This window comes from Rhinoraja longicauda, chromosome 17, assembly GCF_053455715.1.
Source record: "Rhinoraja longicauda isolate Sanriku21f chromosome 17, sRhiLon1.1, whole genome shotgun sequence".
In the NCBI taxonomy this organism is placed as follows: domain Eukaryota; kingdom Metazoa; phylum Chordata; class Chondrichthyes; order Rajiformes; family Arhynchobatidae; genus Rhinoraja; species Rhinoraja longicauda.
The window spans coordinates 27,500,052-27,513,998 of record NC_135969.1 but is presented as its reverse complement, the minus strand read 5'-3'; the positions used below and the strand labels follow the sequence as shown (position 1 = coordinate 27,513,998).

Here is a 13,947-nt window from a genome sequence, read left to right as displayed (position 1 = left end):
TTGTGGTTGAAATTAAAACTAACAAACCTGCAGAGGATATAGATAAATCTCATTTACAAGGCAGTGAACATAGTTCCAGATATCTTCAGAAATAACTGAAGGCAAGAGGATTTAATTTTGCAAAACGTGACCAGAATCCAACACATAAATGTATAGGTAATTTTCCTATTGCCTTTGTTAATCAACACTAGCATATTGAAGTGCAGAATCTCATGGACAAGTACAACAAAGCTATGCAAAATTACTTCATTTGAAGGAATTGTTTTGTGATGTAGGACACCTTTTAGAGCAGTAAGTTCAGCTATTTTTTTACAAATAAATCAGCCTCAACCAAGTCTCAACTCAGCCAATGAAGTATTGTGACATGCTCAAACACAAGTAAAGGTATGCGTCAGCTTAACTGGAGTTCTTTTAAAATAGGGGTTCTTTTGCAAGGAGTAACTACTCTGATGTCAATCCTCTAATAAAATACAGTGACATTATTCAATAAAGAGATGTGCTGCCACATGTACTGTTGTGACAGGTTGCTTTAGTACCTTATTATCATACACCATATGAGTAACTAAATAAACTACCCTTTTTAAATATTTGGATTAGGTCACACAGATTGAGCCTGATGCTCGCCTAGTGGTTTATGCTTTAAATTTGCCTGTAGCTGAGAGATGTTTTCATTAATCCCAAAGTTAAGCAAAGGTGCCCTTTAAGTGCATCTTTCCTGTAGCAGAAGATTACATGCAGTTGAAGATCAGAAAAGCCCCCCTGGGCACATTTTCTAAACTGAGCCACACCCTGCGACAGAATAATGTCAACTCCGCACTCAAAAACAGCAATAATATATGACCATTTACCATTGGTTAAGAAGGGTCTCAACCCAAAACATCACCCATTCCTTCTCTCCAGAGATGCTGCCTGTCCCGCTGAGTTACTCCAATGTTTGGGTCTATTTACCATTGGTTGTTGAGCATGCTACATTAAAACCCCCAATCAATTTTTAAACTTTTTCAAGCTACAAAATGTTTCTGCAATTGGCTATACATTGAACTCTTGTGATTTCCTGTATTTTAACCGACTATTTGGCAATACATCCAGCCCTTAATTGTAGCCTTTGGAATTTGTTACTTGCACATTTAGAAATACAATGTGGAAAGCGTTCCTCTGGCCCACACCAACCATTAATTACCTGTATACTCATTCTAGGTTATAACATTTTCGCATCCTACACACCAGAGGCAATTTACAGAAGCCAATTAACCTACAAACCGGCACGTCTTTGGAATATAGACGGAAACCAGAGCACCAGAGAAAACTCACAAGCTCTTAGAATAAAGGGGAGGCCATTTAAAACTGAGGTGAGAAAAAACTTTTTCACCCAGCGAGTTGTGAATTTGTGGAATTCTCTGCCACAGAGGGCAGTGGAGGCCAAATCACTGGATGGATTTAACAGAGAGTTAGATAGAGCTCTAGGGGCTAGTGGAATCAAGGGATATGGGGAGAAGGCAGGCACGGATTATTGATTGGGGACGATCAGCCATGATCACAATGAATGGCGGTGCTGGCTCAAAGGGCCGAATGGCCTCCTCCTGCACCTATTTTCTATGTTTCTATGTCTGTTTCTATGTCTGTTTCTATGTTTCATAAGGAGAATGTACAAACTTCAACAGACAAGGTCAGGATTGAACCCGGGTCTCCAGAGCTGTGAGGCATTAGCTGTACTGCTGCGCCACTATGCCACCTTTAACTGCTGTTTCAATGGAACACAATGTAATGGCCAGAGCCTAAACTGTGACAACTAACGAAACTAACATGCAAAAACACTCATGTCAAATAGAAGTCTGTACTCACAAAGGGAGCAAGCTATTTTAGTCTGAAGAAGGGTGTTGACCCAAAACGTCACCCATTCCTTTTCTCCAGAGACGCTGCCTGTCCTGCTGAGTTACTCCAACATTTTGTGTCTACAAGCTATTTTATAAGATCCATGAACTACATTGGGGCATTTCAATAGCACAACTGTAATATACCAGCACAGAAAATGTCTAAATGCTAAATATTCAAACTGGAAACTGCAATAATTTACTTTACAAAGAACCTGAGACATAGCATAGACATAGCATCCTCTGCTGTTCCATTAGGCATACTACACTCATTTCAAACTAAACAAGCCTAGACACAAAATGCTGGAGTAACTCAGCAGGACAGGCAGCATCTCTGGAGAAAAGGAATGGGTGATGTTTTGGGTCGAGACCCTTCTTCAGTCTCGACCCAAAACATCACCCATTCCTTCTCTCCAGAGATGCTGCCTGTCCTGCCGAGTCACTCCAGCATTTTGTGTCTATCTTCGATTTAAAACAGCATCTGCAGTTCTTGCCTAAACAAGCTTAGATATGAATTCATTCATCTGAACAATTGACCGACAACCAGGGGTCTTTTTGCCAGCACATTTGCATATCTAGTTGTAAAACAACAAGATTAGAGTGGTTTGCACGATTATTGACCCAGCCACCCTCTGAATGCAATTTTACCAGCCCCTCAATCACCATGCAGCCAGAATTTAAGCATTACCCCACCATTGCCTAGATTTTTTTCCCCTCACACAGCCCAACTGTTGAATAGGAAGAAGCCATGTGCTGTGGGTTGAACTGGAGGGGAAAATAACTGAATTTGGTAAACAGTGTATCCATATAAATTGCTTGTTCACCATGCCAATCAATATGACAGCTATTGGGCTTTGCAGGGCAGGCCTAGATCCCCAAAATGGTAGAACTCCCCCAATTGATATTGGGTCCAGTTGCACTGTATTCAGGGGGTGGTCTTTCCGGTGAGCAAGTAGTTGGCAAGGCCAGTTGTGACCTTGCCAACACCCAACTGGAAATAAAAATAAGTGCTAGGACATGATCCCAGAATTGTTAGTTTCTGCTCCCCTGGTAGATAACTGACATGGAAACTCAGTGGCATTTCACAGGCATGTCCTTTCCAAAGGGAGGGTGGGGCTGGTGGAGAGAGGAGAAGAGTGGAAAACATGTCAAGTAACGCCCAGTCTCAAAACCCAGTACAGCAGAGAAATGCCAATGTCAATCATGTGAATAAAGAGAATTATGTCCTCAACTGATGCAAACACAGCCACACACCAGCTGATGCAGTTAGTCACAGTTGCTGGATGACTGATAGATGTAAAGTCAGATGATCCAGCACTGTATTGCAGCCACATTACTCCTGTCCAGCCCACAAAGTTTTATATAGCACTGCAGATTCACGAGCAGATATAAAGATGCAGAGTCATGACACTCTACTGACATCTCGTACATGTGATACCAATAATCCAATACCAATATAATCTCCATTTTCTACTTCAATTGTGTATCAATCAGTCACATCATATAGGCATTTTGTTACCTTAACTGAAGCTTATAGTTATCTCCTATTACCAAAGTACCAGCCTTGTCATCAATGCCATGGATGCTTTTGGGGGTGTTTTAGATTATACCCATTATTTCTTATCTCATTGCAGCTTAATGACCATGTCCCAATTCGAGACTTCTTACCAAGGCAAGCAAATTTCCCAATTTCAGACGGTTGCTTTGTTTCTTATCACACGCTGAACTAGTTCAGCCCATGATTACTCAATGCCAGAGGTTCATTCCTTCCTCCTTGCTTACATTGTTATGACATTCTCAGAGAAGTTGCAAATCATTAACCATTCTTGTACTCAACCACCAATTGTTCGTTCAGAAAACAATGTCTATTATTCAGCTGTTTTGAACCCTTTATAAGTCCTCCCCCTTCTGTCGTGTGAGAGACTGACTCCCCTTCCCCCTCCCCAATTTTTGCACATGCCGAATCCTGGACTTTCAACGCGTCACTTTAATTTCATGTTTCATGCATCTTGTTGTGTTCTATGACTGTTGGCAGACCAATTTCCCCCCCGGGATAAATAAAGTTCTATCGTATCATATTTACTACCAAATCCATAAGAAAAATGTAACAAACTCCCACGTTTGTGACTCAATGAAAAAAGTTCTTCAAATTTAAGAACCAAGGAGTCTCATTTAATTTCTAACTTGAAGAGTTGAATGAAAATCTGTCTAGTTTATTGTAGGCACCTTTAACAAGTCAAATATATTTGCCAGATTTAAAATTACATATGCTCTTGCCACAATACATGTTTATATTAATAAAACTGCATTAAGTAAATCTTATGAAACTAAAATATGTAAACAAAGACTGCTAATCAGTTTAATGAAGTCATATGTTCAAGTACTCACAGGGATTCCTTGCAGCTGTGGTTTATCTAACAGATTGTGAAGTTCATTTCTAGAAGCCTCTATTTTATCACGGTCTGCAGCATCCACCATGTAACTTTAAAAGGAAAGACAGCACACACTGAGTATTTATTCTACACAAGTATTAGGCCACATTTTGATTAAATCATATACAATTTAACGGCATAACTCATTTATTTGCAGCCTGCAATTTTGCAACCTGACAAAGATCAATAGGCACAAAGCATTCAAATTATGGAGCTGCAGTGGAAGTCATCTGGTTATTTTTAAACTGTGTAGTTTTAATGCCAGGCTCGATGGCAACTTACCATGGTTTTGTCGAATAAATTAGTTATCAGACTCCTGTGGATAGCTAGAAATCTAAATGGAAATAATCTCTCCCATTTTTTAATTTAAATATTATTGGTATTAGTATATATAGAAATATATATAAAATATATTTATATTACTAAAACTCTCATTGTATATATGTTTGTTTGTTTCTGAAATACAGCCAAAACGGTACACGATAGCGCAACAATTTTAGGCCCACCTTACTCACCATTGGCCTGCGGTGTGCAAGCAGCAAATTTCGTTCAAATTGTTTTATATTTTAAAAGTTATTGACATTTTAAACTTTATTAAATCCCTTTTCCACTTGCCGTGCCCGTCAGCCGTGCCTGCGCAGTAATACCTCTGTGTTCAACGTCACAATGGGAACCCAACGGGTCCGCGCCTGCGCGGGGCCCGTTGATCTAATACTTACGTGATCATCTTGCGTCACAACGGTAAATTAGCCGCCGGATCCACGGGTGCGCAGTTGGGGGATGGTTGCCATTTTGACATCGACATTTTGAGATTGCCATTTGATTGGCTCTACCACCACCCCCCAGTGCTCCAGCACTGATCCTTGTGCCAATCCAATTATAATCCCTTTACCAGAATAATCTGACAATGATAATAATGACATCAGTTTGCCTAGTGTCTTTCTTCTTATAGCTGATTGTTTCAAGTTTCTTCCTCCTTTGCTCTCGGTTTTCTAATTAAAAGGGATGTTTCTGGTGCCTACTGCCATAGAGAAATACAAAATATTTGTGCAAAATCTCTGCCTTTTCCACATATTCCAGACAATTCTCCAGACGCATCCTCCTAGGAACCAAAGTTTACTTTGGCAACTCAATTATTTTTATGAATTTAGAGGAGCCATTTCAAATTTATTGACAGTTTTCTCAATCTATATAGATTAAGAGGGCTGAGGGGTAATTTTATGGAGGTGAATAAAATCACGAGGATAATAGATAAGGTACATGGACAGAATCTTTTACTGTGGAAAGGGGAATCCAGAACTGTAGGTTTAAGATCAGAGGGACAAGATAATAGGAACTGGAAGGGCAACTTTTTCACAATTTGTGTGGTGGGTATATAGAACAAGCTGCCAGAGGAGGTAGCCTAGGGAAGTACTTTTACAGTATTTAACAGACATTTGGACAGGTACATGATAGGAAAAGTTTAGAGTGATGTCGACCAAATGGAACAAGCTTAGATAGGGCAACTTGATCGACATGGACGAGTTGAGCTGAAGGGCCTGTTTCCCTGATATATGACTCTATGGCTATGTGGTCTTTTTGGTTAGAACATCCTTTGCTGTTTTCTCAAGTTTACACAATCTTCAAGCATACCACCAGCCTATTTTTTCATTCAATTTGACAGCACCTTCAACTTCCTCAGTTCATCACAGATAAATATCTCTTATAACATTTGTTGCAATGGAATACTTTTGTTGGAAGCTATGTAATAGATCCATAACTCTTATAAACTGTCCTCATACTTTTAATTCCTTTCATCTAGGTTTATAAGTTTCAGATCCATATATTGATCACCCTTCTCCAGAGGATCCTTCATTACACGATCACTAATTAACACCATCTCACTTCCACATTACCAACTCTAAAAAGGTATGTTCCTCAGTTAATTCCACAATGTAATAGACAATAGACAATAGGTGCAGGAGTAGGCCATTCAGCCCTTCGAGCCAGCACCGCCATTCAATGCGATCATGGCTGATCACTCTCAATCAGTACCCCGTTCCTGTCTTCTCCCCATACCCCCTCACTCCGCTATCCTTAAGAGCTCTATCCAGCTCTCTCTTGAAAGCATCCAACGAACTGGCCTCCACTGCCTTCTGAGGCAGAGAATTCCACACCTTCACCACTCTGACTGAAAAAGTTCTTCCTCATCTCCGTTCTAAATGGCCTACCCCTCTTCTTCACCCACTCACCCTCTTCTTTCCCCTCCCCCCCCCCTGCTGGGAGGGCGAGCTGCGTTGTCGACGCCATTCCGCGCGTGCGCAGTTGGGGCCCGTCCATCTATTACAGATGCTCCCCGACAGTGGGTGAGTGAGGGGGGGGAAGGAGGAGGGGGAGGGGGCTGTTGAGCCCACGAGCTGCTGCTAACTGTAATATATGCGCTCACACCCCCGCCAGGAGTACCGGCGCCCGTCCCGGCGTGCCCTGTACTTGACCTTCCTCCTGTGGTGCAGCGCGGCAGCAGTGGGTCCAACAAGATGGCCGTCGCCGCTGTTCGCCGACGATCGCCGCCGTGCTGCAGGAGAGGCTTTGGGTCCACGGCTCGCCCTGACTGCAGCGCTGGTGGCATGAGCCGAGGTGAAAGGGTCCCTCTCCCCTTCCCTATTCCCCCCCTCGCCCACCCACGGCCCCGGGGGACACTCCCCACCCGGCAATGGGCTTCGCCAGTTGGTTGCCAGGCCTGCAGGATCGTAAGTTGGGGAGGGTTGCCCCAGGAGAGGGCCGCAGGAGAGATTTGGACCCAACGGGTCCACCTCAGTCTAGTAATTTATAACAGTGGACTGATGAAAACTAAACAAACATGTCACACTACTAACTTATAGTGAATCATGATGTAAACGGTTTCCTTGGAAACTTTAAGAGTGTGTTACAGAAAAGTTTGATTGCCTGGTGAAAAGCATTCATGCAAGTACTGAAAGGGGTAATTACATTTATCTATAGCCATTTCAAAGACCACTAGTAATCCAGGACTGACAGGATCGTGGTTTAATTTACTTGTGGTGCAGAAAAAGTGGCAAGGTTTTAATTAAACCTTATGTTCAATTACTTGCACCATTTTCTTGACAGGAACTAAATGATTTCTCCATCACTATGCACCTGGACCCAGAGACTATATAGCAAAGATGCAAGATACTTACACAACTGCATTTACTCCTCTGCAATAACGTTCCCACATACTCCGAAACCTGGGCTGTCCACCAATGTCCCAGATCTTCAAAATATAAAATAAATGAAAATTAAAGACTGCAATATGAATATTGCTATGAACATTTAAAATTTAATACATACATGTGGACATGCCCAGTTGTCTTACATGGGGCTTACTGAACCCTGACAGGAGAAAAGTATACCAACTCAGCAGAGTCTGAAGTAGCCTGCCCCAAAGATTCATCTCAAGATATGCATGGTCATTTAAAATCTAAGTCTCATCCTTCACAGGAATGCTTTTGCAGTGACAAAGAGGCTCCATCTTTCTTATTTCCTGTCCTACGACACTGAAGAACTTAGAGGTCGTACATTGGTGATTGACTACTACATTGATCACGTTCTCTACTAGTATCTTCCGGTTTGGCTTGTCTCCCTCATTTTATCCCAACCTCCCTTCCAAATCTTACTCTAGGCACATAAAGACAAGATTACACATAAAATGCACTCAGAGAGGATCATCCACCATAGCGACCACAGTGCAATCTTCAACAATGTTTACTCATTAACCTGCCAGACTGTTGAATGTTTTGTAAAAACTAGCATCTTCTACCCCTAGAAGGATGTGATGGTTGGCACAGTTATACAAATACCTCCATTCTTCCCCAAAAAGAAAAAAATCCTAAACTGGAAAGATATTGGTGCCGACTGTCATCACTACACCAATATCATGCAAGTTTCCCACAACAACATGAAATTTCCTTTGCCACAAAATTCAGGGTATATTCCAGTTACCAGAAGTGGGATTAGTGAGGGGCTCATATTTTAAGAATCAGTTGCCGAGTAGCACCCAATGAAGTGAAAGCTTCTTATCTTAAATAGGGAAATGAACAACATATTTAGGAAGTGTATACCATTTCCAAGCTAAACAATACAATCATAGGTAAATTTAATTACGTTTTTGGAAACACCCCCTGGGAAACTTCAACCTGCATAAATTCAGACTGGAAAACCCTACTCAAACCTATGAGGAACCGATTAAATGGACTGTGGTTACCTTGGCTTCCAAACAGTACAAGTAAAATATGAGTAATCAATTACATTCACATTTTCAAAGTTACAGCTAAACCAGCATCTGCAGTTCCTTCCCACACATTAAAGCTAGAAATGATAGGGAGAGAAAAACTTGAGATATACAGGTATCTGTTACCCGATTCACAGAATCACTACCATGTCCTACAAATCAAATATGTCAGTTTTCCTCTTAAAGGTTATTTCTGCTTCCATCGGTATTTTTATGACTATTGAAAGCATAGCCCATTCACTTCATTCTCTTGCCCAATTGACAGTTTCTTAATTCCATTCCCCTCTTTGATTGAATACATTTTATAACCATCAATTTCTATCAACCGACAATATAATCAAATATTTCACAAAGATTCAGCAATGTCTGTATAGAAATTCCTTGATTTAACAAGTTAGAGCGATATTTTTGTTAAACAGATAGAAGTACTCTGTTAACTCTATATTCAGATCAAAAATGCACATTTGGTTTCCCAGATTCTTATAGTATGTCTTAAATATTCAACCAAACTAATTGAGACAAGCACAAGGATCCAACCATCCAGCATAATTCTCATGATTGCACCACATTCCAAAGGAAGAAAGTTGCATTATTTCCAAATATATTTCAATAGGCATAACTACTTATAATCCCAAGAGAGATGGAGTATCAATAAAAGTTTTAATCCTTTTTTAAATTAAATGTGTGGTGTACCAGAGTAAAACGAAAGTAACATACCTTATGTTATATCTTTAGATTATATACTTTAGGTGTATAAAATCATGAGAGGAATAGATTGGGTAGATGCACGGAGTCCCTTGCCCAGAGTAGGTGAATCGAGGACCAGAGGACATAGGTTTAAGGGGGAAGATTTAATAGGAATCTGAGGGGTAACATTTTCACACAAAAGGTGGTGGGTGTATGAAACAAGCTGCCATAGGAGGCATGGGCAACAACTGCAGATGATGGTTTAAATCGAAGGTAGACACAAAATGCTAGAGTAACTTAGCGGGACAGGCAGCATCTCTGGAGAAAAGAAATGGGTTACGTTTCAGGTCGAGATCCTTCTTCAGGCAGATCAGTCTCCAGAGATGCTGCCTGTCCTGCTGAGTTACTCCAGCATTTTGTGTCTGCCATAGGAGGTAGTTGAGGCAGGGATTATCGCAACGTTTAAGAAACAGTTAGACAGGTACATGGATAGGACAGTTTTGGAGGGATATGGTCCAAACACAGATGGGACGAGTGTATCTGGGTGGGCAAGTTGGGCCGAAGGGCCTGTTTCCACGCGGTATCACTCTATGACTAACATATATTTAATAAATATCATCAAAAACAACTGAAACAAATTAAACTGATTTAACTTCATCACCCTGCAAAAGGCAGCCTTAATCATCTAAATTTGAACAATGATAATTTACTTTACGTTTAAAAACATTTCTAAAAGCAAACAGCAGCACTGGACACATCCTGCAAATGATTGTTTCAACTGAAACATATTGAACACAGGATGACTATACATTGGTTCTGCCATTTTCATCACATACCTTTATTGTTACGTTGCCTTTGGTGACCTTTCTCATATTGAATCCAACAGTTGGAATCATATCTTCACTGAACTGACCACTCTAGAAATAAAAATAAATGATTAAAATTGGTTATTTTGAAGAGACATCCTTTCAAACCCCTCTGAAAATAGCAATTGTGACTAAATTCAGTATTTTCTTCATGTGATTAACAATTATAGTTTTCACTTGCAAAGTTAAATAATTTTACAAGCAAAACTATTTCAGCATCAGAAATAATTGAAGTGGCATGAAATTGGATGCCATTGTTTTAGCTAGGATGGTCAGATTGCAATCAATATAATGGTCAATAAAGCTGCCCAAGATAATCTTAAGTTACATTCTGAGCAGGAATTATGAAAACCATATCTGGCTTTGATATGGTAAAATACTACAGATAACAGTAAATTTGACTACAGGCAACCCAAGTTACAGGGGCATGGAAGGGGATTGCATTCCTAGAAAACTGCATGTATTGCAATTTTATAATGCAAAGCCACATATTCTATAAATGTGTCAAGAACAAATAAATGGTGTTCATTTTTTTGTCCACAAATTCTGCGAGAGCAAATATTATTATATACCTCAAATTTTTGTGCTGTGAATTCTGTACGGTCGAACTTACACAGTACATGTTCAAACAACCATAATACAGTAGTAAGTGGGGAGGTGGCGGCAACAACATATCCGTGCAGCTAAAGGGAAACAGAGTGTAGGAAAGGTCACGTTTAAACTAACAGGGCAGGGGATGGGACCCAATGTAAGAAGACAGAGGGTCATAAAAGGAGGACAGAAGCAAAAGGTAGAAGGGAGATAAGAAAAACTAACCTGAAAGTTTTGTGCCTTAATGCGAGGAGCATTCGAAATAAGGTGGATGAATTGAATGCGCAGTTAGTAGTTAAGGGATATGATATAGTTGGAATTACGGAGACGGCTCCAGGGTGACCAAGGCTGGGAGCTAAACACACAGGGGCATTCGATATTCAGAAGGATAGACAGAAAGGAAGAGGAGGTGTGGTGGCATTGCTGGTTAAAGAGGAGATTAATGCAATAGCAAGGAGAGACATTAGCTTGGATGCTGTAGAATCGGTATGGGTAGAACTACAAAATAGCAAAGGGCAGAAAACGCTTGGAGTGGTATACAGACCACCAAACAGCAGTAGGGAGGTTGAGGATAGCATCAAGCAACCAATTAGGATGCGTGTAGCAAAGGTACAGCGGTTATCACGAGTGACTTAATCTACATATAGATTGGGCCAACCAAATTAGTAAAAGCGCTGAGGAAGATTTCCTGGAATGTATACAGGGTGGGTTTTTAAGCCAATATGTAGAGGAACCGACTAGCGGGTAGGCCATCCTAGACTGGGTATTGTGCAATGAGGAAGGATCAGTTAGTGATCTTATTGTGCAAGGCCCCTTGTGCAACAGTGACCATTATATGGTGGAATTCTGCATTAGGATGGACAGTGACACGGTTAATTCGGAGACCAGGGTCCTGAACTTGAATAAAGGACACTTTCAAGGTATGAGACGGGAATTGGCTAGGATAAACTGGCAAATTATACATGAAGGGTTGGCAGTGGAGATGCAATGGCGAAGATTTAAAGCTTCAGAAATTGTTCATCCCGAAAAAATAAAACTGGGAAGGTGAATCGACCATGGCTGACGAGGGAAGTGAAGGATTGTGTTAAAAAGCCAAGGAAGAGGCAAAAAATTGGCCAGAAGAAGTGGCAAACAGAGGACTGGGAGAAATTTAGAACTCAGAGAAGGACAAAGGGGTTAATTAAGAGGGGGGGAAAGAGCATGAAAGAAAGCTTGCGGGGAATAGAAAAACTGACTGTAAAAGTTTCTATAGGTATGTAAAAAGGAAAAGATTAGTGAAGACGAATGTAGGTCCCTTGCAGTCAGAGACAGGTGACAAAACCATTTAAAAGTACTCCTTCAATACCCTCTAACAAACATCCACCTCAATCTAATCAAGACCAATCTCCAAACCAGCATCCTGCTTCCCACAATATCAATCCAGCACTACACCACCTTGGCAAAAGCCAAATGCCATTGTTCTCTCCTTCACTATGGCAACTCTGCTGTCCTTAGAACTTAACCAAATATAGGGGTTAGAAATCTCACTATTTATTTTCCATTTCAGCTTGATATCTGTAAAATGTCTTAAGTACACAGGAATTCAAACTCATAGCCATTATACAACACAGCTGCTCGGAGGAAATGGTTATGCTGGAGACTTTCACTTCACACTAACCACCGGAAGGAGGACGTTTTGTCAATCCTGCCAACAATTTGTTTGATGACAATTGAAAGACAAAGAAAATGCACAAAATTTCAAATTAAAAGAACAGAAAAGGACAAGCCAATATAAACTGACATTTCATTTAGAGGTTTTTAAATGCGGTGAGTGGGGGACGGAGGGGGAAGAGGGGAGGATATACAATTTAGTGAAAGCAGTTTCATGACAACATTTAACATCATAATTTCTCTGTATGTCAGAATTACCAAAAATGCAGAGAGTGCAAAAATGTAGAAGTCATAATTAACTAAGTGAATTTGAGCAGAAAATATGTTAGTCATGGAATGAGGTCAAATTCACAAACACATGACTATCATCTGACCAAGTTAACATGAAATGAATATGCAATTTGAATACTGTGGCTACACAGAGCAGGAGCAGTTTGAGCATTAAGATACATTTAAGAACGCAAAATAAAGATTTGCAAAGCTTTTGAGAATCAAATTTAATTTTAACAACGCAATATTGAACATAATATTACTGAATGTGTAGGAAGGAACTGCAGATACCGGTTTACACTGCAGATCGACACAAAATGCTGGAGTAACTCAGCAGGACAGGCAGCATTTCTGGATAGAAGGAATGGGTGACGTTTCGGGTCGAGACCCTTCTTCAGACTCGTCTGATACGAGTCTGAAGAAGGTTCTTGACCCGAAACGTCACCCATTCCTTCTATCCAGAAATGCTGCCTGTCCCGCTGAGTTACTCCAGCACTGTGTCCAGCTTCTCTATAATACTAATGAAATTTAGTGAGTCACTAGACCAAGTGGACCCGTTGGGCCCAAACCTCTCCTACATTGGTGCAGCACTCTCTCCTCCGCCCCCTCCCCTCTCTCCCCCTACCCTCCACCCCACTCCATCCCCTTCCACCCCACTCCATCCCCTTCCACCCCCCTTATCCTCCTTCCTCCCCCTTCCTCCCTAGGAGATAGATTTAAACTTTAAAATGTGAATAACTATAAAAATATAACACTATCATGTACCTTTTTGGCTGTAATTCAGGAACAAACAAACGAGAGTTTTAGTATATAGATGTTGTTAAGACCTGACTATAGAGAAAATAAAATGTTCACCAAGTCGCATTACAGCTCACAAGGTACATCGAGATGGCAGCGAAAAAAGTGAAGGGAAAGTCAGTGACTGTGAACAGCCTGTGATCTCACCTGCTCACAAGGTCATAAGTGATGGGAGTAGAATTAGGCCATTCAGCCCATCAAGTCTACTCCGCCATTCAACCATCGCTGATCTATCTCTCCCTCCTAACCCCATTCTTCTTCTCCCCATAAGCTCTAACACCTGTACTAATCAAGAATCTATCCATCTCTGCCTTAAAAATATCCACTGACTTGGTCTCCACAGCCTTCTGTGGCAAAGCATTTCACAGATTCACCGCCTTCTGTTTAAAGTTGTGCGTTAATGTTCCTTGGTAGGCTCAGGAAGAGGGCCATGCAGCCTCAGTACACAGAAACAGCATAAGGGTTGGCTGGACCAAGCCCGAACTACATCGATCCAATGCTACCAGAACACCCAG

General features: G+C 40.9%; 1 protein-coding gene across 1 annotated transcript in view; it reads right to left on the bottom strand.

The window, feature by feature from the left end:
- LOC144601906 (ADP-ribosylation factor-like protein 8B-A) overlaps window positions 1-13,947 on the bottom strand; it is a 33,016-nt gene that overhangs the window by 11,077 nt on the left and 7,992 nt on the right. Inside the window, exons 2-4 of the mRNA XM_078414447.1 lie at window positions 10,094-10,174; window positions 7,480-7,553; window positions 4,260-4,353 (exon numbers count right to left, since the gene is read on the bottom strand). Of these exons, the coding sequence (XP_078270573.1) occupies window positions 4,260-4,353; window positions 7,480-7,553; window positions 10,094-10,174 (249 nt within the window). The remainder of the gene's footprint in view (window positions 1-4,259; window positions 4,354-7,479; window positions 7,554-10,093; window positions 10,175-13,947) is intronic.